This window comes from Protopterus annectens, chromosome 3.part1 (genome assembly GCF_019279795.1).
Source record: "Protopterus annectens isolate FY-2018-M chromosome 3.part1, PAN1.0, whole genome shotgun sequence".
NCBI lineage: Eukaryota > Metazoa > Chordata > Ceratodontiformes > Protopteridae > Protopterus > Protopterus annectens.
The window spans coordinates 1,375,320,731-1,375,345,475 of NC_056732.1; the positions used below are offsets into that span (position 1 = coordinate 1,375,320,731).

The 24,745-nt window shown below is 40.6% G+C and overlaps 1 protein-coding gene across 1 annotated transcript in view; it reads left to right on the top strand.

Moving 5' to 3' along the window:
• The window catches only part of GPAA1 (glycosylphosphatidylinositol anchor attachment 1), a 1,710,146-nt gene that overhangs the window by 33,390 nt on the left and 1,652,011 nt on the right, over positions 1 to 24,745 (top strand). Inside the window, exon 2 of the mRNA XM_044067413.1 lies at positions 21,378 to 21,467. Coding sequence (XP_043923348.1) covers positions 21,394 to 21,467 — 74 coding nt within the window. The 5' untranslated portion in view covers positions 21,378 to 21,393. The remainder of the gene's footprint in view (positions 1 to 21,377; positions 21,468 to 24,745) is intronic.

Sequence of the window (24,745 nt, forward strand, 5' to 3'; positions counted from 1 at the left end):
ACCACCTGCACATAAACATCTTGGAGATGAGAGCAGTACTTTTAGCGTTGCAAGCTCTTCAGGACTCTCTACCTACCGGGACTATTGCAATTCAGACGGACAATATGTCTGCAGTGTGGTACATCAACAAGCAGGGTGGAACCAGGTCCTATCCCTTATGTCAAGAAGTACTCAGACTCTGGCAGTGGGCGATCTCCTCTCAACGGTTTCTGATAGCAACGCACATCCCCGGGACGTCCAACGTCATAGGGGACAGGCTAAGCAGAGCCATTCTCATGCCTCACGAGTGGTCTCTCAATCAGTTAGTAGCGGACAAAATTTTCCACAGATGGGGTCAACCTTGCTGTGACCTCTTCGCAACCCCTCTCAACAACAAGTGCGACGACTTCTTCACTCTCTTCCCCCTCCCCGGCCACTCCCCCAGAGACGCTCTAGTTCACGATTGGCCCCGGGGTCTTCTCTATGCATTCCCTCCTTTTCCCTTAATTCCAAAACTGATTCAGAAAGCGACCGCATTGGGATCCAGGATGATCCTCATTGCCCCTTACTGGCCTCGACAAATTTGGTTCCCATTCCTGCGTCTTCACCTGCTGGAGCAGCCCTGGAATATGGACCCAGTGCCAGACCTCTTGATCCTTTAGTCAGGCGGGCTGCACCAATCCCTTCAGTCTCTCAACCTCACAGCTTGGTTGCTCCACTTCCAACCTTAGCCAGGCTTTCACATATTTCTCAGCCAGTGCGTAAAATCATCCTTTCTTCGCACAAATCTACTACCAGGAAGACTTATGCTAGTAAGTGGAAACGTTTCTCTTTCTGGGCAGAGGCTAGAAATATAGACCCCTTTACAGCCCCTGTCCATAACGTTCTAGATTTTTTGGCAGAACTTTTTCGAGCAGGTTCCTCATCTGCCACCATTAGAGTCCAGTTGGCTGCTATCGCTAATTTCCACGCTGGCCTGTCAGAGACCAGCATCATGTCCCACAAACTTTGTAAAGCTTTTCTTAAAGGGACTATTTTACTTAGGCCTCCGGTTAAAGATCCCCCGCCTCCGTGGGATTTGAACCTGACATTAACTTCATTGATTCTCCCTCCTTTTGAACCTGTAGCTTCCTGTTCCTTAAAATTACTCTCCTGGAAGACTTTCTTCTTCGTAGCCATCACCTCAGCTAGAAGAGTGTCGGAACTTCAAGCCCTCTGTATTCGCCCTCCTTGTCTTGTTTTTCACAAAGATAGAGTTTCACTCAGGACTAATCCTTCCTTCCTTCCTTTTTACCCATAATACCTTCCGAGACCAATCTGAATCAGGCTATTGATCTTCCTGTCTTTTTTCCTAACTATTCAAACAGAGCTGAACAAAAGTTGCACTATTTGGACGTTCACAGGCAATTACATTTTTATTTGGATAGGACTAAACAAACAAGAAAATCGGACCAACACTTCCTGTCCAATGCTGAGGGCAAGCAGGGCCTGCCAGTTTCTAAAGTAACCTTATCCAGGTGGTTGGCCTCTATTATTACGTTGATTTACCAACTGAGACATAACTCCCTACAAAACCAAAAGCTCATTCCACCAGAGCATTAGCTACATTGGTAGATTTTCAGGCAAGACTTCCAATGGAATCTATTTGTGCTGCAGCCGCATGGGCCACTGTCATACTTTCATTTCACATTACAAGTTGGATATGGCCTCCAGGAGTCGAGCTGATTTTGGTTCCACTGTGCTCAAGAGTCTGTTCCGATGAGCCACCCAGGGCTAAGGTGCTAGGGACGCTGTCCCATCCAGCAAGAATGAAGGCGAGATAGACAACTTAACATTAAGAAGTTATGTACCTACCATAATGTTCCATGTTAGTTGTCTTCTTCTCGCCTTCTTTCTTGCATCCCACCCTCCATCCCCCTAGCCTGGACAGACTGAGAAGAATCCCCTTTGAGGCCTTCTTCCTCTAGTTGACTCTTTTCTAGGTTACGTCCTCCTCTGTTTTTAGCACTGTAGGTAAACCTTGTAGTGGGGACAGGTGTCTCCATGGTGTTAGCTCTACCAAACGAGATCTGGGTATCTGACGCCTTGCATTGTGGGATATGGGGAAGCCTCGAGCCGGTAAATAGCTCTTGAGCTTTAGTAGAAGGACTAGTCTGAGCCGAGGATTGGCTCCGAACCATCCAGCAAGAAAGAAGGCGAGAAGAAGACGACTAAGATGGAACGTTATGGTAGGTACATAACTTCTTATTACTAAACATTGTAAGCTTTAGTAATATTTTTAGTGGAGTAAAAGGGGTGGAAGTCATATGTAGCAACCCCATCAGTATTAGTTTTCACCCTGAATGCTCCCCTTTTTTCCTAAGAGATGACCAATGGTAAAAATAGAAAATAAAAGGACTGTCCACAGATATGTATTTTATGTGGGACTGAATTGTGATACATTAGGGTTTAAAATAATAATGTAATATAATTTATATATCTTGGTAAATAGTATTCTGAACAAACCTTTGAGTATGTTGTCCTATTAATTTTTGTAAAATAAAAAAGAATTGCTGTAAATGAAAGGAATCTAATTTTTCAGGGCTAAGTGCACAGTTTAGAAAAAAGGGTGTTAATGCAATTTAGAGCTGATCTGATTACTGAAAATCATGTTCCTGAGTATATGGAAATGGCTTACTCTGAGGTTAGAAGTGTCAAAAAAGTTAAATATTTTCAAATTGTGTGGACTGGGTTTTGGGAATGCAAAGTGCCATTAAATATGGAAGTAGAAAATATTTCTCATTTACCTAGAATTTGTTATATTAATGTTGGCGCCTACTGAAAATGTGCTCTTTTTGTGGAGACACTGCATATTTGACAGATGAATCTACAAAAATTTCAGTAATGTGGATAAAGGGGCACAACGTTCAAAGAAATAAAGTGGTAAGTGGGAAGAGTAAGAAAACAAGACATCTTTGGTTTGATTGTGAGGAAGAGCAAGAGGAAATTGCTGAAAGTGAACAATTTATAGGATCTATCTAGAAAGCATGAAAGTATTGATAATGAAGTACATGAGGAAAGTGATGCTGAAGGAGGTGGAAGAAATCTGTTATTGATGAGACATTTAGAAGTCTTATTGTGTAAAAAAAAATATATATATTGAGCCAAATGCTAATTTAGAGAAGCAGAATGTGGAAGCAGAGTATTGAAAAGGATTATCTGTAGTAACTTACTGAACATTTAGTGAAAATGAGTTTACAAAAAAAAATAGGAACAGAAAATAAGTTTGAAAATGTTACAATGTTATATTCAACAAGAAGGGTATGAAGGGCAATTTAAAAAGAATTAAATTCATGAAAGAATGAAGGCCAGGAAAATGAAATTAAGAAACTTTCACCAAATCTTTAAAAAAGGAAGTTGTATTAAGGTATTATTAGTAAATGTTTACAGTGTACAGAAACATTAGAAAACTGAGATATAAAAACAGTGGTTAAAACAGGATTAAAGAATTACTAGATATAAGGTTTTTAATGCATGATTCAAAAGTACAAACTCAAAAATTGTAGGAGAATTAAGTTTTATGTAATCGGGTCCAGAATTTTGTTCTGGAGTTGTATTTATGTTAAACCAATAACAGAAGTATTGATTTCTATGTAATAAGAAATGCTAGAGCTTCAGTGTCAGATGTGAAAACAAATGTAGGAAGATCTGTAATGGCTCTAGTTGATGGTCAGTGTTGATGTGTCACCCCGACTCCATGTACAAAAATTGGGGAAAGGGGAGTTGATGTCAATGCACATATATATGTTTGAAGGACAGAGAACAAGTATTTGAGGATTTTAAACCTTATGCTGCAGTTATCACAATTACAGTACTCATATCGGGGAAAAGGAAAGCAACTTGGGTTGCAGAGATAGTATGTTGTTGAAGTGTGCATTTATGAAAGGGATAGATGTACGTATTTAAGAACAAGCTTATGAACAGAAATATATTTATTGTTACCTGAAGATATTTTAGAAAAAAGGGTGAGTCTGTTGTGACTAGAGTTTTGCATCGTGTGTCACTCTGGGTAGGTATAAGTAAGGATGAGGAAGGAATAAGTCAGAGCAAAGACATTTAAACCATTTGGCATAATGGTTGAAGTCTTCGCATCTCATGCACAAGGTACAAGATTCAATTCTGACTTCCAGCCAATGCCTCTTTGGAGTTTACATGTTCTCTCTGTATCTGTGTGAGTTCCTCCCACCTCCAAAAAAAATACTGAGTGTTTCTGTCTCAAACCCGCGGTGCAGTGGTAGCGTTGTCTCCTCACAGCAAGAAGTTCTTCAGTTTGATTCTCGGCTGGGATGCCTTCTATGTTCATAGTTCATAGGTTCGTACTAGGCTAACTGCCCTTGCGAGCCATTTTAAGCCTAGCCAATTATTCCCTGTGAGAATCAAACCCTGTACCTTGTGTTTGCAAGGCAAACACCTTAACCATTAGGCCATCCTCCCAACAGAGTCTGCATGTCCTCCCTGCATTCATGTGGGTTTCCTCTGGGTGCTCTACTTTCCTCCCACTTTATGAAGACATTCTTAGTCATTGTGATTTCCCCCGGTATAAGTTTGAATACCTGAGAATTTTTAACAGCATTGATGCCACCATTTGCAAACTAGCAGCGGGGAAGAAAAAGAAAATTACTAGGGATATCCACCAATTCAACTCTAAAACTGCCTACCCCCCTCCCCCATTTGTGAACCTTGTCCACCAAAATAGAACATCTCAAAACAGTGACGAAGGCTCTGATGATGGGGGGGAATTCCAAGGAGAAAACAGTAACTCCCAGAATTACGATCAAGGGCCAAGACGGAGTGAAAGAATAAGGAACAATCTCAATAACCATCAGATGAACAATGGCGGGGGTGGTCATAATAATGGCTCTAATTCCATCCGTGGCCACAATAATGCCTCCAACGCTGTGGCAGACCAGCAGGAGGGGCATGTTATCCCTTGGTATGATTCAACAGGGTTTTCAGGGCCAGGAGACCCAACGGGTCAGTCAACCGAGAAATGCGTACCAACAGGGGCGGTCTCGGAAACGGAAGAACCAGAGGTGGAGGTAGTTCAACAGAATTACCTGAATCCCACTGTTCAGGTTAACAAGACTAGTGACTTCTTTCTGTACAACTACACGGATTTTGTGTTTCCAAAGGAGATGATTGACTTTTTTTCTTTAGGACTTACTTTCGTTCCTGACTCGGGTCTAAATTTGGTCAACACAATTATAGACCTTAAGATGTTTGTTCGAAAGTTGAATCTTACTTCCCTTTTGGGAGTTAATTCATCAGTTCAGGATGTTTTATAGGTTCATAGGTTCATACTAGGCTATCTGCCCTAGGGCATTTATAAGCCTAGCCAGAGTGTGTGTGGCTTTCACCACCCCTTAGGATGAGAATACTATACCCATTAGTTTGCTGTGCCTCTGTCCAGCAGTGATACAGAGATGATTCTCCCATCCACTAGATTTCTCTTGAACAGAGTCAGTGAGGGGCTCTGCCTCACATGGACTGGGATTCTGTTCCATAGTGTAGGGAGTCTCTGGGTGATGAATCTGTCCCTCCAGCACGTCCTATTTATATCCGTGTTGAGGTTTAAGTCTCTTGCTCTCGTGGCTCTGGTGGATTTGGATTTTTTGAGGTGGAGCATGTCCATTAATTCCGGGTTGGACATGGCCTTGTATGTCAGGCACAGATCACCTCTGAGCAGACGGTATGCGACTGAATAGAGCTGGCAGTCGGGCATCGTATGACATATGTTTGAGCCCCTTTATCCTTTTGGTGAGGAACTTTTGGGGTCTTTCCAACTGCTGCAGGTGTCGGGTAAGGTACATTCTCAATCATTGGTCTGATAAGTGAAGAGTACAGGGGTACAATGACCTCTCCTGATCTGGATGTGAATCCCTTCATGATCAGGTGGGCAATGTAGAAGGTCTTCCTAACCACTTTGGCAATGTGAGTGTCAAAAGAGAGGTTACTGTCAACTTGGGTGTCCCTGATAACTTCTTCCTTTATGGATTACCACCTATGTGGTAATTAGGGGTTACCTTGTTTTTCCCAAAGGGTATGACTATACATTTTTGGCATTTAGCTTAAGGCCATGGCTCTGGCACCAGTTATCCATTTCTATGAGACCTTTCTGGAGGATGTCTGTGTCTGATGGAGTGTCAATTATGGTGCCCAGTTTGCAGTCATCTGCAAATTTTGTCAGCCACAATCCCCTATGTTTGCCTGCACTTCAGAAAAATAAATGCCGAACAAGAGGGGCCCAGGACTGAGGAGTCTGACATGGCACCAGCAACTCTAACCCTGTGTGTTCTGTCCTTGAGCCAGTTTGCAACCCATCTTGTGACATATGGGTTTACATCTAAGCTGGTGAGCTTTTCTATGATGCCCGAGTGGGGTATTGTGTCAATGCTTTTGCTAGGTCAAGGTAGGCTGTGTGAACTGCCTTACCCTCATCAATGGCTTTAGTGACTGTTTCAAAAGAGTTCAAGAGGCAGGATCTGCCCTTGACAAAGCCAAATTGGGTAGGATCCAGTGTCTGTAGGTCCCCAATGTCTTTATTTATGAGTTCCATTATGATCCTCTCCATAGCTTTGCAGACAAGGCGAAGCACCGCCTTTGTGGAGTGGGACCACAGTTGCCGTATGCCATTCTTTGGCAATGATCCTGTAGTAAGGCTAAGATTAAACAGCAGCCTTATGTGTGGGTTTAGTTCCTCATTGAGTTTGTGTAGCACACAGCCTCCCATTGATGCTGTGTTTTTGCAGAGCAGCTCTCACCTGGGCATCTGAGATGTTTGGGAGGCTAGACTCTGGTGGGATAGATATTTCTCCTTTGCACTGAACCTGTCTGCCAGTATGTTGGCAATGTCTGTGGGTTCAGTGATTTTTTATCATTTTGGACTAATTCTGAGCATATCTGGGAGTTTCCACCCAGGTTTCTAACATAGCTAAAGAAGGCTTTATGATTGTCTTTTGTGTCATTTTTTTCTCTCAAAGTTGGCCTTGGATGATTTTATGAGTGATTTTTTGCTAGTATTGATCAGAGATGCCTTCCCATTTAGGGATTTTGCTCTGTCATGTAGTAGCTTTCTCCTCTTGTTGTAGAGTTTGTTTATGGCTGGAGTCCACCAGACTAAAAGGTCTTGATTTTATTAGGGATTGCTTGATCCATACATTCCTGGAGGTGCTCGAGAAGGCATTTGTAAGGGTTTGTTGTGGTTTCCACTGGCTCGTGAAGTTTGCTTAGTTCTTCACTGTGGTCTTTTGCTGGATGTGGATCTCCAGTGAGATTAATTTATGGTCTGATCTCACCAATGAGGGATATACTTCGGTGTGGAGCATTTTGTCCCCATGTTTGTGATGATCAGGTCTAGTATATTTTCTCCTCTTGTGGGAATGGTGACTAGTTGTTCCATAGCATTTGAGTTTATGAACTCAAGGAACCTTTGTGTTGGGGCTTGAGTAATGTTCCCAGTCTATGTTTGGGTAGTTGAAGTCACCCATATGATGGTGTTTGGAGAGACATTTATACTCTCCAGTGTCTTCAGGAAGGCTGTGTGGGTTTCCTGAGTTTGAGAAGGTGGTCTGTAGCATGTTACAAACTGTAGGGCAGTTTTACCTATGGTTAATTGCACCTGGATGGTCTCCGATGCTTCGCATTGCCACTAACCTGGAGGTGTGGTATCCTTTATGAATATGGATATGATATGAGCTATAACCTGATAGTGCTGGGGTGCTCTCAGGAGGCTTGAACCAGGTTTCAGACACAGCACAAACATCGATGTTCTCCATACTGAGGAGGGCTTCGAGCGTGCATCTTGAGGTTTAGACTTCTGGCATTGAGCAGTATTACCCTTAGTTTTTCTCCATTTTGTTTTCTAGGTTTATCATTTGAGCCTTGCCTAAAAAGGCACTATGGGGGTGGCAAGAGCCTTTGCCAATATCCGGAAGCCCAGGGTGACAGGTGCAAGCCGTCCCTTGGCAGCAGCGTGGCAATCCGCATGTCATCCCAGGCAGACAGACATTGGATTAGAATGACACCAGTAATTAAGCCAATTATTAAAGCTGATCATTTTGTCTCTGTATTGTGGCATCATTCTTGGTGAGGGTAGGATACTGCTCAGGGTCACTGGGCTACATAATCTGAGAGCTCCTTTTCATGTAGTCCAGGGAGCATGGACAATGACTGAGTCATACTTGTACTTGCTGTGGAGTGACCTGAGTGCTTGTGTTATGTGGCGGATTCTAGCGCCTGACAGGCAGCTAACTGTGATCTTTTCCTTGTTCAGTCTGGTGAGTGGGACGTCAGTGTGTCTGACTATGGAGTCACCTATAACAAGTGTGTCTGGCATTGTGTTTGGCCTTAAGGGCTGTGACTGTTTAGCACACTGACTTTGAGAACTATGTGTTGCATGTCTTATGTCTTGAGGTGGCAGTTGCTTGGGTGTCTGCTTTGGAGGCCTCTGTAGTTTTGGTAGATTTTTGATCAGTGCCTCCTGTCTTTGTGTGTTTATGTGTTTGTTTTGCAGTTGTGATAGTTCTATGTGAGACTGGGTTTCCTCCTGTCTGGTCTTGCCAGTCCTGAGTTGAGAGAGCTCAGCCTCCAGTTTGGCTATATAGTTGCATCTCTCACATGTATTTGTGTTTTGTGGGAGAAGGAGTGGGTTGTCTGTGTACATGAGGCAATTGTTCAAGATGCCCAGATTCACCAGCTGAACAGGAGAGGAGCAACTGACCCTTCATGCTAGAAAAAGTGAAAAAGTTTGCTGTGTAACTGGGACCTATAGGGAAATGGGTACTCAAGATTCTAGGCTAATGTAGTACTTTGTTTAGTATACAAGTACTTTACCTATATAAAAATGCTTTAGGAGCAAGTGCTGAGCTATTGAGATAGAGAATAGACTGTTTAGATTGCAAGTAGAGAAGTTCTAAGGGAAAAATTGAAGAGCAGACTTAGAAATAGTTTAACCTTGTTTAAGGAGTTGAAAATACCTAGGAATTGACCCAAAATGGCCAATAGACTACAAGTTTCTGGCTGGAACCACTGCTCTAGGGACAAATAGGCTGCTCAGTGCTCCCCACTCCCACTGGTGAACAAAGAAGCTTCCCTTTATCCAAATAAGGATATGGAATAGCACAGGAACCAAGCCAAAGCCCAGAGATCAGCAAACTCTGAAGACTGGACTATTCTAGTTCAGTAAGGTGGGAAAACAAGATTTTTTACAGAAAACAGAGGAAAAACAGACAGTAAATGCTATAAATGCTTTTACTTGAGTGTGTTAGACTACAGGTAAAATTAAGCAACAAATAACTTTTAAAAGTGCAAAACAGTTAATCAACACAAAACAGTTTAAATAGAATGCAGAGCTGTATAAACAAAATGCAGTCGCTAAGCAGTAAATAATCAAAAAGCCAGAAAAATACTTAAATCAGGAAAAAGTCACTCTTTTGCTCTCTGCTGCTTGTAGAACTCTGCAGGACACCACGAGGAGCTGTGCTGAGTTGAATAGGCTTTATTACAGGGGCTGATGGCCAATAGACTACAAGTTTCTGTCTGGAACCACTCCTCTAGGGACAAACAGGCAGTGATCCCCACTCCCACTGGTGAACAAAGTTTATCCAAATAAGGATATGGAATAGCACAGGAACCAAGACAAAGCCCAGAGGTCAGCAAACTCTGAAGACTGGACTATTCTAGTTCAGTAAGGCGGAAAACAAGATTTTTTTGTTTTTGTTTTTCTTTTTGCAGAAAACAGAAGAAAAACAGACAGTAAATGCTATAAATGAACAAATAACTTTTTAAAAGTGCAAAACAGTTAATCAACACAAAAACAGTTTAAATAGAATGCAGAGCTGTATAAACAGGGCGAAAAAGCAGTAAGCTAAGCAAAATAATCAAAAAAAAAAGAAAAAAAAATTAAATCAGGAAAAAAAAACTCTTTTTTGCTCTCTGCTGCTGAACTCTGCAGTACACCACGAGGAGCTGTGCTGAGTTGAATACAAGCTTAAAAAAGCTTAAAGCTGGCTTTTATACAGGGGCTGAAAAGAGCTAGGAATTGACCCAAAATGGCCAATAGACTACAAGTTTCTGGCTGGAAACCATTTATCCAAATAAGGATATGGAATAGCACAGGAACCAAGACAAAGCCCAGAGATCAGCAAACTCTGAAGACTGGACTATTCTAGTTCAGTAAGGTGGGAAAACAAGATTTTTTTTTTTTTTTTTTTTTTTTATTAACTGGTATCTAGTACGTATAACCCTCCCTTGCACCCGGCTCTTCTAGCATATGAAAAAATTTGTGAATTGGACTTCCGTACCTTCTGTCAGGAAGGGGGTAGAACAAGGAAAGGAGGGCTCAATATAAAGAACAATGAACGGGACTTTATCAGGCTTTTAAGGGATTGTAAAATAAGAATGATGAAGCCGGATAAAGGGGGTGGGTTAGTTTGCATGGATCACAATACTTATGTTTTATCTATGCTAGCACATTTAGAAAACCCGGCCTATCAAAGGATTAGTCGTAATGAACTCCACACAGCATATGCTAAAATTAAACAAGTTTTAGATGACCTGTTTATAGAAGCTGCTATTGACGTTGACTTATTTGCATTTCTTTCCATGCCAGCTCCTAGAATAGCCTCCTTTTTTGGGATTCCTAAGATCCACAAGCGCCTCTCCGACCCCCCTTTTAGACCAATTGTAGACGGGCGAGGGTCCATCACGTACGGATATGCTAAATACATAGATGGTATTCTCAAGCCCCTGATTGAGAAAGAAGGTCAGATTTGTAAGGATTCGTGGGGCTTTTTAAGAGCCTTCAGTAATTTTCAGTTTAGAGATGATTACATCTTTTTGACTGTTGACGTGAGGGATCTCTATACAGTGATCCCTCACAATTTAGGCTTGGAGTGGGTTAGAGATTTCCTGTATGCTAGAAATGTTAACAACAACACTATTTATGTGGTTGAAACTCTTCTTGAATTGGTTCTTACCAATAACTTTATGATGTTTGAAGGGGAATTTTTTGTTCAGAAATCAGGGGTAGCAATGGGCTCTCCTTGTGGTGGCAGTTTTGCCAATTGCATCATGGCCCAATGGGAGACCACCAAGTTATTTGATGACCCCCTCTGTAAGCAAAATGTCGCCTGGTACACTAGGTATCAGGACGACGTGTTCTTTCTTTGGAAAGGACCACAGGATGTCCTCAAGGATTTTATTGTGTCTATTTCTAGCTTAACTGACTTTTTGGAATTTACGTACAGTATTGGGCTGGATTCTATCAGCTTTCTTGACATTCTTATCCAAAAAGATTATGTCAACAAAAAGTTTAAAAGTTGTATTTTTAGGAAACCCACCTACTCCAATGCCTTTTTACACTTTTCAAGTTGCCATCCTTACCATCAAAAGAGGGGGGTCGTGAAGGGGCAGCTTGTTAGGGCGGCTAGGATGGTTTCTGAGGAAGCTGACTTTTTGAATGAATGTAAATTGCTGCAAGGAATGTTTATTAAGAGGGGATACCCCTTGTCACTTGTTCAATCTCTAGAGATGGAGGTCATTAATAAACGGCAAAGTGGGTTTTACAAACCCTTATTGTTAGCCGTCTCACTTGAAGTGTATGAACCGGATGAATTAGGTTGCCCACTTGAGGTTTTAAGAAACAAAAATCAAGACGAAAATCCTATTAGGTTTTTTTGTACCTACGACCTTGACCATTCCTTTATTAGGGCTACTTTGGCAAAGAATTGGGTTTTACTAATGGAAGACCCTCTTTTAGCTAAGATTTTAGGTGATCAACCCACTATTACTTTTAGACGTGGGTTGAATCTGAAATCTTTACTGCATTGTACGAATAAAAGTAAGAGTTGCAGGCCCAAAGGAATGGTAAGGTGTGGGTGTTGTCATCAATGTAAGCATTTGAACCTAGCCTATCAGTTTAGCATTAGGGGGGTTCAGTTTAAAATTCAGGGTCATTTTTCCTGTGATTCCATGGGAATAGTTTATTGTGCTCTATGCCAGGACTGTAATGCCTTTTATATTGGCAAAACTGAGCGAAAGCTCAAACAAAGCATATATGAGCACTGTTACGCGATTACTAAATCTGACCTTATGAATGCCTTAGCTAGGCACATTAATGTTCATCCTGGCCATTCTTTTAAATTTTCGGTTCTAACCCAGATTCATAAGGATGATAGGGGTGGCCCTTGGCAGATTAACCTCGAAATCGAAGAATTGAGATGGCAGATTTTGACTGCATCATATTTATTGCCTGGTCTCAATGAGACCGTGTCCATTAAATGTTGTCTTAAGAAGCTGGCTTTGAAAAGGTAGGAAAATATGTTAGTAGGTACATTTTCATATATTGCTAATATACAAATATTGCCTAGTATTTAAAGGATTTAGCTTAAGCTAATTTGATGTTCTACATTTTGATGCATTTTATGCCTTTTAGTAGAATTTTAGTGTTGGTGTCTTTAGTGTATTTTAAGATTTAAGTTTCATTTTAACTTTTTTATAGCATTGATGTTTTTGCTATATGGGTTGTGTTGTATTTTTAAAGTTATTAATTTGTATTAATCATTATAATAACTATTTCAATCTGTTTTGCCTTTAAAGGAACTACTTAATGGTTCCTAATTATTTGATTGTTTAATTCACGTACTAAGATGTGCTATTTATTGGAAATGGCAAGCATTCATTGTTTTCTGAGGAAGGAGAGTCACTGGATTTTCCGAAAGCGCTAACAAAATAAAAAAGTGTGTGTTTTAGCCTGTACAGCTAGTCCTGGTTTCTGCTTATTTACTTTATGAAGACACACATCTGGAGCGTTTCTCCCTGGGTCTCCTCTGAAAATTGGCATTGTTCCAAGTCGGACTTTCCCAGTAAACAAATGTTAAATAAATAAATAAACTCGCCAATTAATGGAGTTGTGATCAGCAGCACAGACTCCGCATGGTACTCTGTAGAGGGAAGAGTTGCATAGATCAACCACTTTGAACATCTACTGTGATGCGCAGCATCCTCAAGATAGGAGAACACGAATCCCAGACTAAGCATCATGGTAAGGCTAGCCACTTGGTGTAAAATATGGCTATAGATGATTCAGTTATATTGACTAATGTTGCTAAATGGGCATGGGTAAGTTACCGGTGATAAGTGGGTTGAGGACCTGCCCTACTCTGACCTACGCCTGGGATGGTTCTACTTCAGTCGACCGACAGCTCACTTACCCGACACCCAGTTGGCGAAGACGACAAGACCGACACTTTCAGAAGACCGACATCCAGAAGACTGATGTTTTACACGAGGTAAGTAACTGCTTGGCCATCCTGTTGAACTTTACCCCTTACCCCCATGGTAGTGTGTTCTCGGAGTTGGTGTATTTAGTTAGGGGTGTGTGGGGGCGAAGCCCCCCACATAGAGTGGTGTCTGAGGTGAAGCGTCCTACATCGGTGGGTTTAATTTTACTTACTTTAGTTAATTTTATTGGGATGGCCAAGCAATTACTTACCTTGCGTGAATGGTCAGTCTTACAGATGGTCTTCTGAAGGCATCAGTCTTGTCATCTCAGGCAACTGGGTGTCGGGTAAGTGAGCGGTTGGTCTACTGAAGTAGACCCGCCAGGGACCCATGCTAATGGTGGGAGGATGCATGTGCCCCTGCTGGCCAGTGCATGCCTGCCATAAAGCCCAGCAGCCCTTGGTCAGTAAGCTACTGTCCATCTGGTGACCCTTTGCCCAGCCTGGGTTACTTGGGATAGCTCTCTTGAGTGAAAGCTGAATGTAAAACGAATCAACCTGCCAAACATGAACTAAGAATTGCTAACACTGAATGTAGGGTCACTGACAGGCTGGAGCTTAGAAGTGGATGACATGATGGTATGGAGGAGGCTGGACATCCTATGTATCCAAGAGACAAGATGGAAGACAGTTGACTTGGTATCCAGAGTCTACTACTCAGGAGGAGGACAGGCTAGAAATGGTGTTGGAACTGTGTTGAGAGAGGCTTCAGAAGACATTAAGTGATGTCATCAGAATTACTGATATACTCATGGCAATCGGACTTCATTGTAATGATAGGGCAGTATGCATAATTTCAGTCTGTGCCCCACTGCAGGGTTGTGATAGTGCGGAAAAGAGTGCATTCATACAGCAGTTGCAAGACCTACTAGATAAAGCAGGACAACATGAATTGGTGTTGAAAATGGGTGACTTGAATGCATACATCAGGACAGAACAAGATATGAGGACTGCCTGGGCCCACAACGAGAGACCATTCTAGACTTCTTTTTGTTAAATGGCTTGATAGTAGCCAACACATGGTTCAGAAAAAGAGGCGGTCATAAGATCACAAACAAGAATGGCCAACATGCAATTCAGGTAGACTTCCTCCTAGTAATGAAAGGGTGCTGGGTAGAATCAGTGATTACAAAGTCATTACCAGTGAAACAGTTGGCCCACAGCATAAACCACTGGTTGCCACAGTAAGCTGCAAGCAGTGATCAGAGAAGGCTCTAACGTCAACAGAGACCAGGGTAAGACCTGAAAGTTGACTGGAGAGAAAGTGCAACAGTTCAAGGAATTACTCAGGGCTGTAACACCCCAAGAAGAAGAGGCAATAGCTGGAATCGAAGAAGAATGACAGTGCCTCAAAACAGCATGTGTGAGGACTACAGAACAGATACGTGGCTGAGCCAGGTAAGGAAATAAGGTACATAAGGAAATCTGGTGGTGGAATGCAGAAGTCCAGGAAGTCATCAAAAGAAAGGAGTGCAGGAAAAAGTGTTGGATAGAAAAGACAGACCCGGCTAGGCAGGCATGCTGATTGGTTAACAAAGAAGCTAAGAAACGAGTTGCAGTACCAAAGACTAGGGCATTGGAGGCACTCTACCATCTTCTGGAAAGTGACTGAGTAAGTGAAACAAAGAAACTATATCCGGTTGCAAGGCAAAGACAGAAAGATAAAGAAGATAGTCAGACACTCTTCATAAGTGGTGCCAGCAATATCTTGCTCACCGGAAAACAGGACATCAAAGGAAGGAGTACTTCCAACAGCTTCTAAATAAAGAAGCCCCCACAGAAGCTGTACTGGCCCAGACACAGCCTACGATGAGAAAAGAAGAGGAGCCCACCCTAGAAGAAGTAAGAATAGCACTAAGGAAAATGAAGTCAGGAAATCAGCAGACTCATAAGGTCACAGCAGATATGATAAAGATGCTGTGTGAGATAGGGGAGAAATGGCTTCTGTGGGTACTCATGGCAATGGGAAGAGAAAGGTGCAGCCCATATGACTGGAGAATAAGCATACTCGTGCCAGTGTGCAAGAACAAAGAGGACATTCACAACCATGGGCAGTACAGAGGTATCAAACTCCTGTCGCATTGCATGAAAGTTTTGGGGACTGTGATTGATAAATGAATATGCAGAGTAGTAGAAATTAAGATTGGAAATGAGAAGTTTGGTTTCAGATCAGGATATATCACCACCGACTCAATGTCTGCAGTTAGACAGATACTTGTGAAGAAGCTAGAAATGAGGAAAGAGTCCAACTGGGAATTCCTAGACTTTGAGTAACCATGTGACTAGGTCCCAAGAAAGCTGATTTGGGCAGTACTGTGGTGGTTTGAGATCCCTGAAACACTGGTAGAATTAGTGCAGGCTATGTACAAAGAACCAATGACTCAAGTACGAACAGTGTTCGGTCTCACAGAGGGATTTCCAGTAGGAGTGGGTGTACATCAGGGTTCATTTCTGAGCCCACTGCTGTTCATACTGGTGATGGACTACATTAACAAACAGGCCGGAGAGGACAGAACAACAGAGTTGCTGTATGCAGACAGTTTGGCACTACAGGCAGACTCTGAGCAAGAACTTCAACAAAATATAGGAGAATGGAATGTAAAACTGAAGGCACATTGGGATGAAACTAAGTAGACATAAGACCATGGTAATGACAGCAAATTCAAGAAATCAGAAGCTGAGAATTGAAATAGAAGGAAGGCAGTGGAACAGGTTAATAACTTCAAGTATCTGGGAGGGGTGGTTGAGGAGAGGTGAAGTCTGAAGGAAGAGGTCAAAGCTAGAATCAGAGGGGCTGCAGCCAAGTGGCACAGACTGTCAGGTGTAGTGTATAACGGAAGAATGATAAAGAAACAGAAAATTTAAGGTGTACAAAACAGTGGTGCGACAAGTACTACTATATGGTACAGAAACCTGGGCAGTAAAGGTAGAGCAGATGAGGAAGCTAGAGGTGATGGGAAAGAATTGCCTGAGATGGGTGGTGTGATGCATACTGTGGGACAGATGAAAAAATGAGGACATTAGAGCAGAAGGCAAAGTAGCTGCATTTGCAGAAAAGATCAAAGAGAACAGATTGCAGTGGTTCGGGCACATGTGCAGAAAAGCAGAAGACAGTCTGATGAAGAAGATTTAGGACAGACAAGAAGAAGGTAAGAGGAAATGAGGGTGTCCAGCAAAGAGGGTGGGTGGATGGATTGTGCGAGAGAAGATCTGAGATGGTCAGGCATGAGTTTCAAAGAAGGCAGGAGTGTAGCATTGAATGTAGAGAGATGGCAATAGTTAACACAACACCCTGACCCCATGTAGAAAATGGGGGGAAAAAGGGGGATTTGTGATGATTAATGACATTAAAACATTAATAGGAAAAATCATGAACAAAAAGATGCTAGAATATGAAATAAGTATATTGGGGGCTGATTTTTATAATGATGGAAGAGTTTTATATAAAATGTATGGAGTGGTGGAAGAGTTTTAAAAAGAAGTATAAAATATATGTGAGAATGAAAAAGGGAAAGTATAAAAATAAATAAGAACAGATGTCAAAACAAATGTGCAAAATCTACATACAATTTGAGTCAAATGAGTCCTGTTTTTGCAAGAAGAAGCAAGGCTTTATGAAGAAAGCCGACTTGGAATCAAAAACGTTTATTTAAATGAAATTTAAAAGGAGATAAGTTTGAACTGCAAGAGAAATGTTAGAAGCATAAGATTATAGAAGTGATGGCTGTATAAAAAGAGCTCTGCAAAAGAAGAATTATTTTTAATCAAAACTTGAATTTAAAAGCATTAAAGGAAAGTTCATTAAATTTTCTGGAAAAAGAAATTAATATTCAAGTATTGCACATTTTAAAAACAGTGGTACCAGGGTTGAATGGAATAGGGAAATATTTTATAAAGAAATAAATGATGGACAGAAATAACAGCTCACTGAGTTTAGTTTAAATTAATGGAGAAAAGGTTTCTGTAGTGACAATATATGTGAGCTTTGTTTGAAAGAAAGGATATAGAATGGATGTTGGAAATCAGTAACATTAAACAATGCACACACAATTATAAAAAAATCTGAAAAGATATTCAGAAGATTGTAGTATAATTATTGATAGAAGGTGTTTATGTGGTTGAAGTGAGGTAAAGTTGAGATGGTAGTACTAAGAAAGGCGTCTATATTATATTATCGTACGATGAAAATAGTGAACGCTATTTCATCGTCCCGATAATATCTAAACATCAAAATATCGAACAAATGGAAAACCTCTTGCTGTGAGGCGACAACGCTAACCACTGCACCACCGTGGCCGCCTTTTGTCAAGAAGTAATGGAAAATATTAGTAAAAAATGGAAGAATGCAATAATTAAGAGATGCCAACACTAAGATTTTAGGAACAAGCCCTAGATTTGACTACATCACAGGCAAGAATTGAAAGGTATTTTTGAAAAGAAGAAAGAACAGACTTTGACATTTTCTCCCTATCTGAAGCAAAGTGTGATGCATGTAAATATATTCACGAAGGACCATATGTATAGTGGCCAACCCCCCATGCAGTATATCCTGCCCTGAAGCATATAATTGTAAAAGTAAAGCCATAGTTTACTTAGCAAGCTGTCTCACCTGTGATGCCTTCTGTCTGGGCAGAACAGAGATGCAGTCAAGCCAAGGGATATATGAGCATCAGAATGACCACCAAACTACCGCATTTTAAGAAATGATCAAACACAAACAAATAAGGGGGGCGGGGTACCACTCTTATACTCTTGGATCCCTGCTAGTGACCCCATATATCAAACCCTTCCCCACGTTTGGTAAGGCAGAGACAATACCAGCTCCACTCCACTTAAACCAACATAAACTCATTCATCCTCTCCCTCTATAGCCCCCTGGTGATAATGTTTCATGTCTTGAAGACATTCTGTCCTGGGTCTCCTCTAATATCACTAGTGAAACAATAATCCTGGGTGACATTAATCTCCCACTAACTCACTCAATATTAATTTCACGCAATGAATCAATACCACTACAAGACCTTCAAAGTACTCCACTACTGGAAGTACAGTAGACTGGATTCTATTATCTCATCCTCACTATATCTCAGACAGTGGTATTCTCCCAGATCCATTAGCTGACCATTTCCCCAGTTTTGCTTGCTGTCTCCCCTCTTCTGTGCAACTAACTCACAACTATATGTCCCCTTGCTGCTAAAAAACCTTCAATCCTGAAACTTTCATAAACGCACTAAAAAAGACCAACTGGAACCCATTAAAAACCCTTCCCGTAGATAATGGTCTTTCCTGCTTTAACACTACTTTCATAAACCTACTCAACTCCCTTGCCCCTTAAAAACTAAATACATTAAAAAGCAACCCTATACTCTGGTTAACTAAAAACACTTTTGTTAGCATGCCACTTCGCAATAAAGCATGGGCACGATACTAAAAAAATAAAACCTCCATTACCCTCACTGAGTATAAAACAGCTACACAAAGTCAAAACACTCATTGCCTCTGACCGAAAAGTATATTTTTCTACCCTCCAAACTAACCACAATACCAATCCCAAACTATTTTGGAAAGGAATCTCATCCCTCCTTAACCCTGGAAAAACAGAAAACCCTGGCTGTAACCAGATGCATCTGACATGGACTTAGCAACCCAATTTAACTCCTTTTTCATTGACTCCATCAACAAGCTAACATTATCCTTCACCAATACCTCTGTATCTCCTCCTAAGAGTGCTCCCACCCCTTCCTCCCCTAATTCCATACCCCCAACCCCCTCCTTTTTCATTTAATCCCATCTTCATATCTACCATATAAAAAAAAAAAAAAAACTTCTCCAAAAATTAAAACCTGGCTCCAATGCCCTTGACAAAATCCCCTCCTATTTCCTAAAAGTAGCTGCTGAAGCAATTGCCCTCCCTATCACCATACTAATCAGTTGGTCTATCTTAGAATGCCAGGTCCCCCAGCTTTGGAAAAAGGCCTTTATTATTCCTCTCCACAAAGGTGGCAGTAACAATGACATACCCAAACTTTCACCCTATCGCCATCCTATCCCCTATTTCTTGAAATGTGTGTCCAACAACAACTCTTAAACCCTATTTCATTAATAATCAGCTACTTACCTCCACACAGCATGGCTTTAGACCAGGTCATAGTACATCCACTACCCTCCTCTCCTTCCTAGAAACAATCAAAGCCCACGACTCTGGCCACTTCATATCCCCTCGTTTCCTTGACCTCTCTAAGGCATTTGACACCATTTCCCACAACCTGCTTCTTACCAAACTCTCTAAACTTAACCTATCCCCTTCCTCTACCCAGTGGTTCTCAAGCTAGCTCACAAACAGGCAACAAGCAGTTAAATGGAAAAAAGCTACCTCACCCTTCCTCAATACATCCACAGGCGTCCCCCCAAGGTTCCAGTCTAGGTACCTATTATTCAACATATTCATAAATGACATCTACCAAGCCATTCCAAACTCCAGTCTCATTCAATTTGCCGATGATTCTAATATAATTTGTTTCTCCCCTTCCATCACAACTCTCTACAATCTAACACAAGCCACATTCTCTTTCACTGAACAGTTGATGTTAGACAACCATCTAGCCCTTAATGCAACCAAAATAAAATGTATGCTATTCAATGCCTCCAAAACGTCTTCCCTAGACAAACAACCCTTCGTAATTACCAACAAAAATAATACCCCCTTGAACTAGTCTCTGACACAAAACTAATAGGAGTTGTTATTGACAATCAACTAAAATTTGACAAGCATCTACAAGCAAATATAAAAAAAAAATACAAAAAACTAGGTATGCTTTACCGTCACAATCGTTTTATCTCCCCCACCACCAGGACTACATTAGACAATACATATCATTCCATCCCTGTTTATATGGTGTGTCTATCCTAACCAGCATGGCTGATCTTCACTCAAAACAAAACTCTCATCTTGTTATAACAAAATATCCAAATTTGCAGCAGGTCATAGAGCCTCTTCCCACCACTGTAATTCCCTTCACCAACTAAATTGGCTAGAATTACAAAACTTTTTCCACATATACCCAGCTCATCCAAGCACACAACCTCATTCATAACCCATCTCTCTTCCCCTCCCTAGCCAATACCTTTTGAAATGCATAAAGCAGATAGACTCCTAAGATCCAATTCCCAAAACCTAATTAAATTGCTTAAACCAACACGTCCAGTTGGGAATCACATGATGTCCTCCTCTCTAGCACGCCTCTGGAACTCTCTCCCTTCCTCCATCCGCACCACCAACAGTCTGTTCTTGTTCAAAACTTCACTGCACTCTCACTTTACTTCACAATGGATATGCTCTTGCTCCCACCCAACCTAATTCTGACCAGACTTTCTTCCTAACTTTCCAAACTTATTTGTTACTTATTGCATACTAAATTCCTACATCCCTGGTGGTATACTTGACCGAGTAAAAATGGCATTTTCCTCAAAAAAAAAAAACTGAACACAATACTGCTTAACTTTGTAAATGAAAATCTTTTTTTTTTCTTTATGTAACCTGTATTTGAAATGTGTGCTATGATTTCTACTTATTCTGTACCATGTATATAACATTTACTTAAAATGTATACTATGGATTTGTGCGTTTTCTGTACTATATACTTGTATTTTTCTGGAGCTTTTCTCCCCAGGACTCCATTGAAAATAGGCTCCTTTTGGCCCAATGGACTATCCTGGAAAACAAACTGCAAATGAAATAAATAAATAAATAAATGTTTATATATTCCATTTGTTACTCTATTTCTACAGAACTGAACCAACCATCTATTCATCTAGATTTTCAGCTTTGAGTCCTCCCCCAAAGTAATCCTAGATTGTTTCATGCCAGTGATGCTTCTCTGGAATGTCAGGAGTTAAAAGTATGAATGTGCCTAGGTGCAAAAAAAATGTTAATTGTTAATGTTTCGTTCCTTGAAAGAAAGTTTTGTAATGTGCTTTGGTTTGGTTTGGTTTGGTTCCATGAAAGTATGTTTTGTAATGCGATTTGCTTTTGAGTGTGACTGCATTTTTCACCATTTTATTTATTTTTTTCTTTGCCAGAAAGCAGTACAAGAAAATGGGCTTATTATCGGATCCAAATCGCAGGCAGGCCCTGTCAAAGCTTATTACTAGGCTTAACACACCAATATGGTAAGTGTAGTCTGGAAAGCCTTACTTTGGTTCTCATTTTGATGCATTACTGTACTTTTTTTGAGAGTGAGAGGGCAATTCTGTTCACGTCATCTGTTGTGTTTCAGTTATCAAGATGAACAAGGGTCATAAAAGTACATTTGTAGATTTTTCCTTCTTCTTTGCTTAGTTTATTTCTGTTCAATTTCTTATTACTGAAAGATATGCACATTTAGATGTAATGTTAAAATAAGGTAAAAGTTAACTTGAATACTAATGCTAAAGCAAGAATATTTGTAATATATATTTCGTTAAATATTCAATGTAAAGTAATGGTTACAGCAAACTGAAAAACCTCAGATGAGGCTACGTAGGAGTTCGCCTCCATAAAGTTTTGTATCAGAAACTAACTTACCAACCTAGTTATGTAAACCTGTCTCAAAAACAAGATTGGAAGATGTTCTGATGTGATTTCCAGAACCCGTCCCCACTGCACGCAGAGCTATTTTTCTTAACGCGAGAGAAAGTAACCATCAATTTGACCAATATGAGGTCTAAAAGGTGGCAGGACTTAAATGAGCTATGTAGTGTTTGAGTGATAAAGACTGGGTAGATTATACGTGATGTCTAATGTTTGCAACTGGGAGTGTGTTGGTATGGTTTGTGATGTAAAATGCTTGTGACTAGGATTGTGTCTGTGTGGTTTGTTTTCATTTATATAAATGTATGATTGATGATGTAGTAAGTGATGGTTTAATAAAAGTGTTTCTTGTTTAAAAAAAGGCAGGAATTGAATAATTTATGTAATATTGCTTAGGTTATAGAATGTACAGCAATATATGTGAAGTGTATTGGTTATGTTAATACAGTTTGATTACTTTTATATGAATGTAAATTTGCCTGTGTCACAAGTAATAATTCAGTAAAGGTGTTTGAAAAAATATGTACCTGGAATTAAAAATAATAAGTAAATTCCTATCCATAGTATTGACACATTGGTCAGTACGTGCAACACCAAACACTGATGACCTATTGTTATTACTGAGACGCTTGAAAATAAGAATGCCCCTTCTCATCAGTCTATATACCACTGAATGTTTCCTCTTATTGATGTATATATAACTGAATGCAAATTTAATGTCTTATGTTTGGCCTTGTAAGGCAAACCTCAACAGCTAGTAGTCTGCATTGTAAACTTTTTCTGGAGTCTTTTAAGTGTAATAAACACAAGATTTGGAATAAACGTGCTGCCCATCATAATTTACATGTGGCCTAATAAGGGTAATAAGTTTAACATCATCACCTTGCTACCCTGCTATTAATAGTTCTTAGAATGCTCTTTATTATCCCATAGCATTTATGCAAGATTAAAGATACATGGTTGTTACTTTATTAAGCTGGTTATTTATAGTTATCCCTAAACCCTTAACACTGGTATCCATTGGAATAAGTTTGTTGTCTGCCACATAAGAATATTCCTGATTTGGGCCCATGTCTTAGTTCTGGTTTTAGCACTTGGGCTGCAAACCAGTTACTTTACATTGGAAAGGTTGTGATTTAGGCTGTTGTGGCAGGAGAGTATAGCCTACACCCTTCTAAGCTAGGAATTGCTGGTTGAAGGCTGATTGTGTCTGTTATTCTGAAAACGTCTTAGTTCTGGTTTAAGCACTTAGGCTCCAAACAGTTACTTTACATTGGGAGGGTTGTGGTCTAGACTCTTGTGACAGGAGAGTGCGGCCTACACCCTTCTAAGCTGGAAATTACTGGTGAAGGCTTATTGTGCCTGTTATTCTAAGTGTATTTATTGTGGTGTAAGCACTTTGGTTCCAAACCACTTATTTTACGTTAGGAGGATTTGTGGTCTAAACTCTTGTGGCAGGAGAGGATAGCCTACACCCTTCTGACTGGAAATTGCTGGTTGTAGGCCTATTCTGTCTGTTATTCTGGAGTGTCTTGTTCTCCAAAACCAGTTTTACATTGGGAAGGTTTGTGGTCTAGACTCTTGTGGCGGGAGAGTATAGCCTATACCCGTCTGTGTTTAGATTTGCTGGTGAACTGCTGCATTATTTAAACTGCCTTCTGCTGTTGTGATTGTGATGTTATGCACTTTGCATTTCTAGTACTTCTGCCTTTTGTGACAGAAGCTAGATTTAGACTGAATCTAGACTGTTTGATATATCTGAGGCATCCGTTGCTTCCAACTAAATATAAATGCTTTTTTTGCTTTAATACTGCACTTTTAATTTGTATTTGCATTCCACTGTCTGTTTGAATTGTCTGAACTATTTTCTGGTCATATTTTACTGTACTAGTTCAGCTGTAACACTTCACAGTTCTAAGTTTGCTATTTCTGGGTCTGTTTTGTAACATCTGAGCATCAACTTCAAACCACCTTTACATACATACATACAAGTATTTCAAACACAAGCATTGATGCCCTTCTAGCTTGCCAATATTCCAAAACACTTGTTCTCATAAGTATCCAAGCTATTCTTAAAAATATCTAAACTAGTACTTGTGTAATTTGGTAGTCTGTTCCATGCATCAGCTACTCTGTCAGAGACCCAATTAGTACGCTTCTCATTCCTATAGAATCTTTTACATATGTTGTCTGATGATTCTCTAGTACTTTTTGTTAACACCAAACATTCCCAGAGGTAGTTGTCACTAAATCACTAAATGCCCTATATATTGGAATAAGATATTTTCTTGAATATCTGTAAGAGACACTGTACAAGTTTGTTGTTAAGGCCCTTCTGCACCCTTGTGTGAGGGGAGTGCTGTCTGGGTCCCATCTAATCGAGTGTGATTGGACTAGAGCTCAGAGAGAGGTGGAACACTAAGCCTAGCCTCAGAGGTACCAACACACCTCTCACCCGCTAGCCACACCAAAGTGTGACCCATTTTCCTGATCATATAGATTTACCTATCACTATGGCTGGACAATTTTCTACAGTTTCTCCACCCAGCTTTGTTGACATGGGCATCCTGAGGCAGTAAAGCAATGGTCTCGTGTTCACTGATAACCCCTCTCCCCCTAGTCAACACAAACACAATGTGTGAGAGATGCAACTATATTAAGAACCTTGAATCCATGTTCTCTCACACATCAGGCAGTACATGTGACAATGAGTGGATTGCCAGCATGCACACCTCACCTCCTACTACACCCAAACCCACATTGCACATACCTATGTATGCGGAGGTTCTCACCAGAAACATACCTAAACACCAGAGACCTTCCAAACACAAGGATGCTCACATAATACTTTCTCTGCAGAGCACATTACATACAGTAG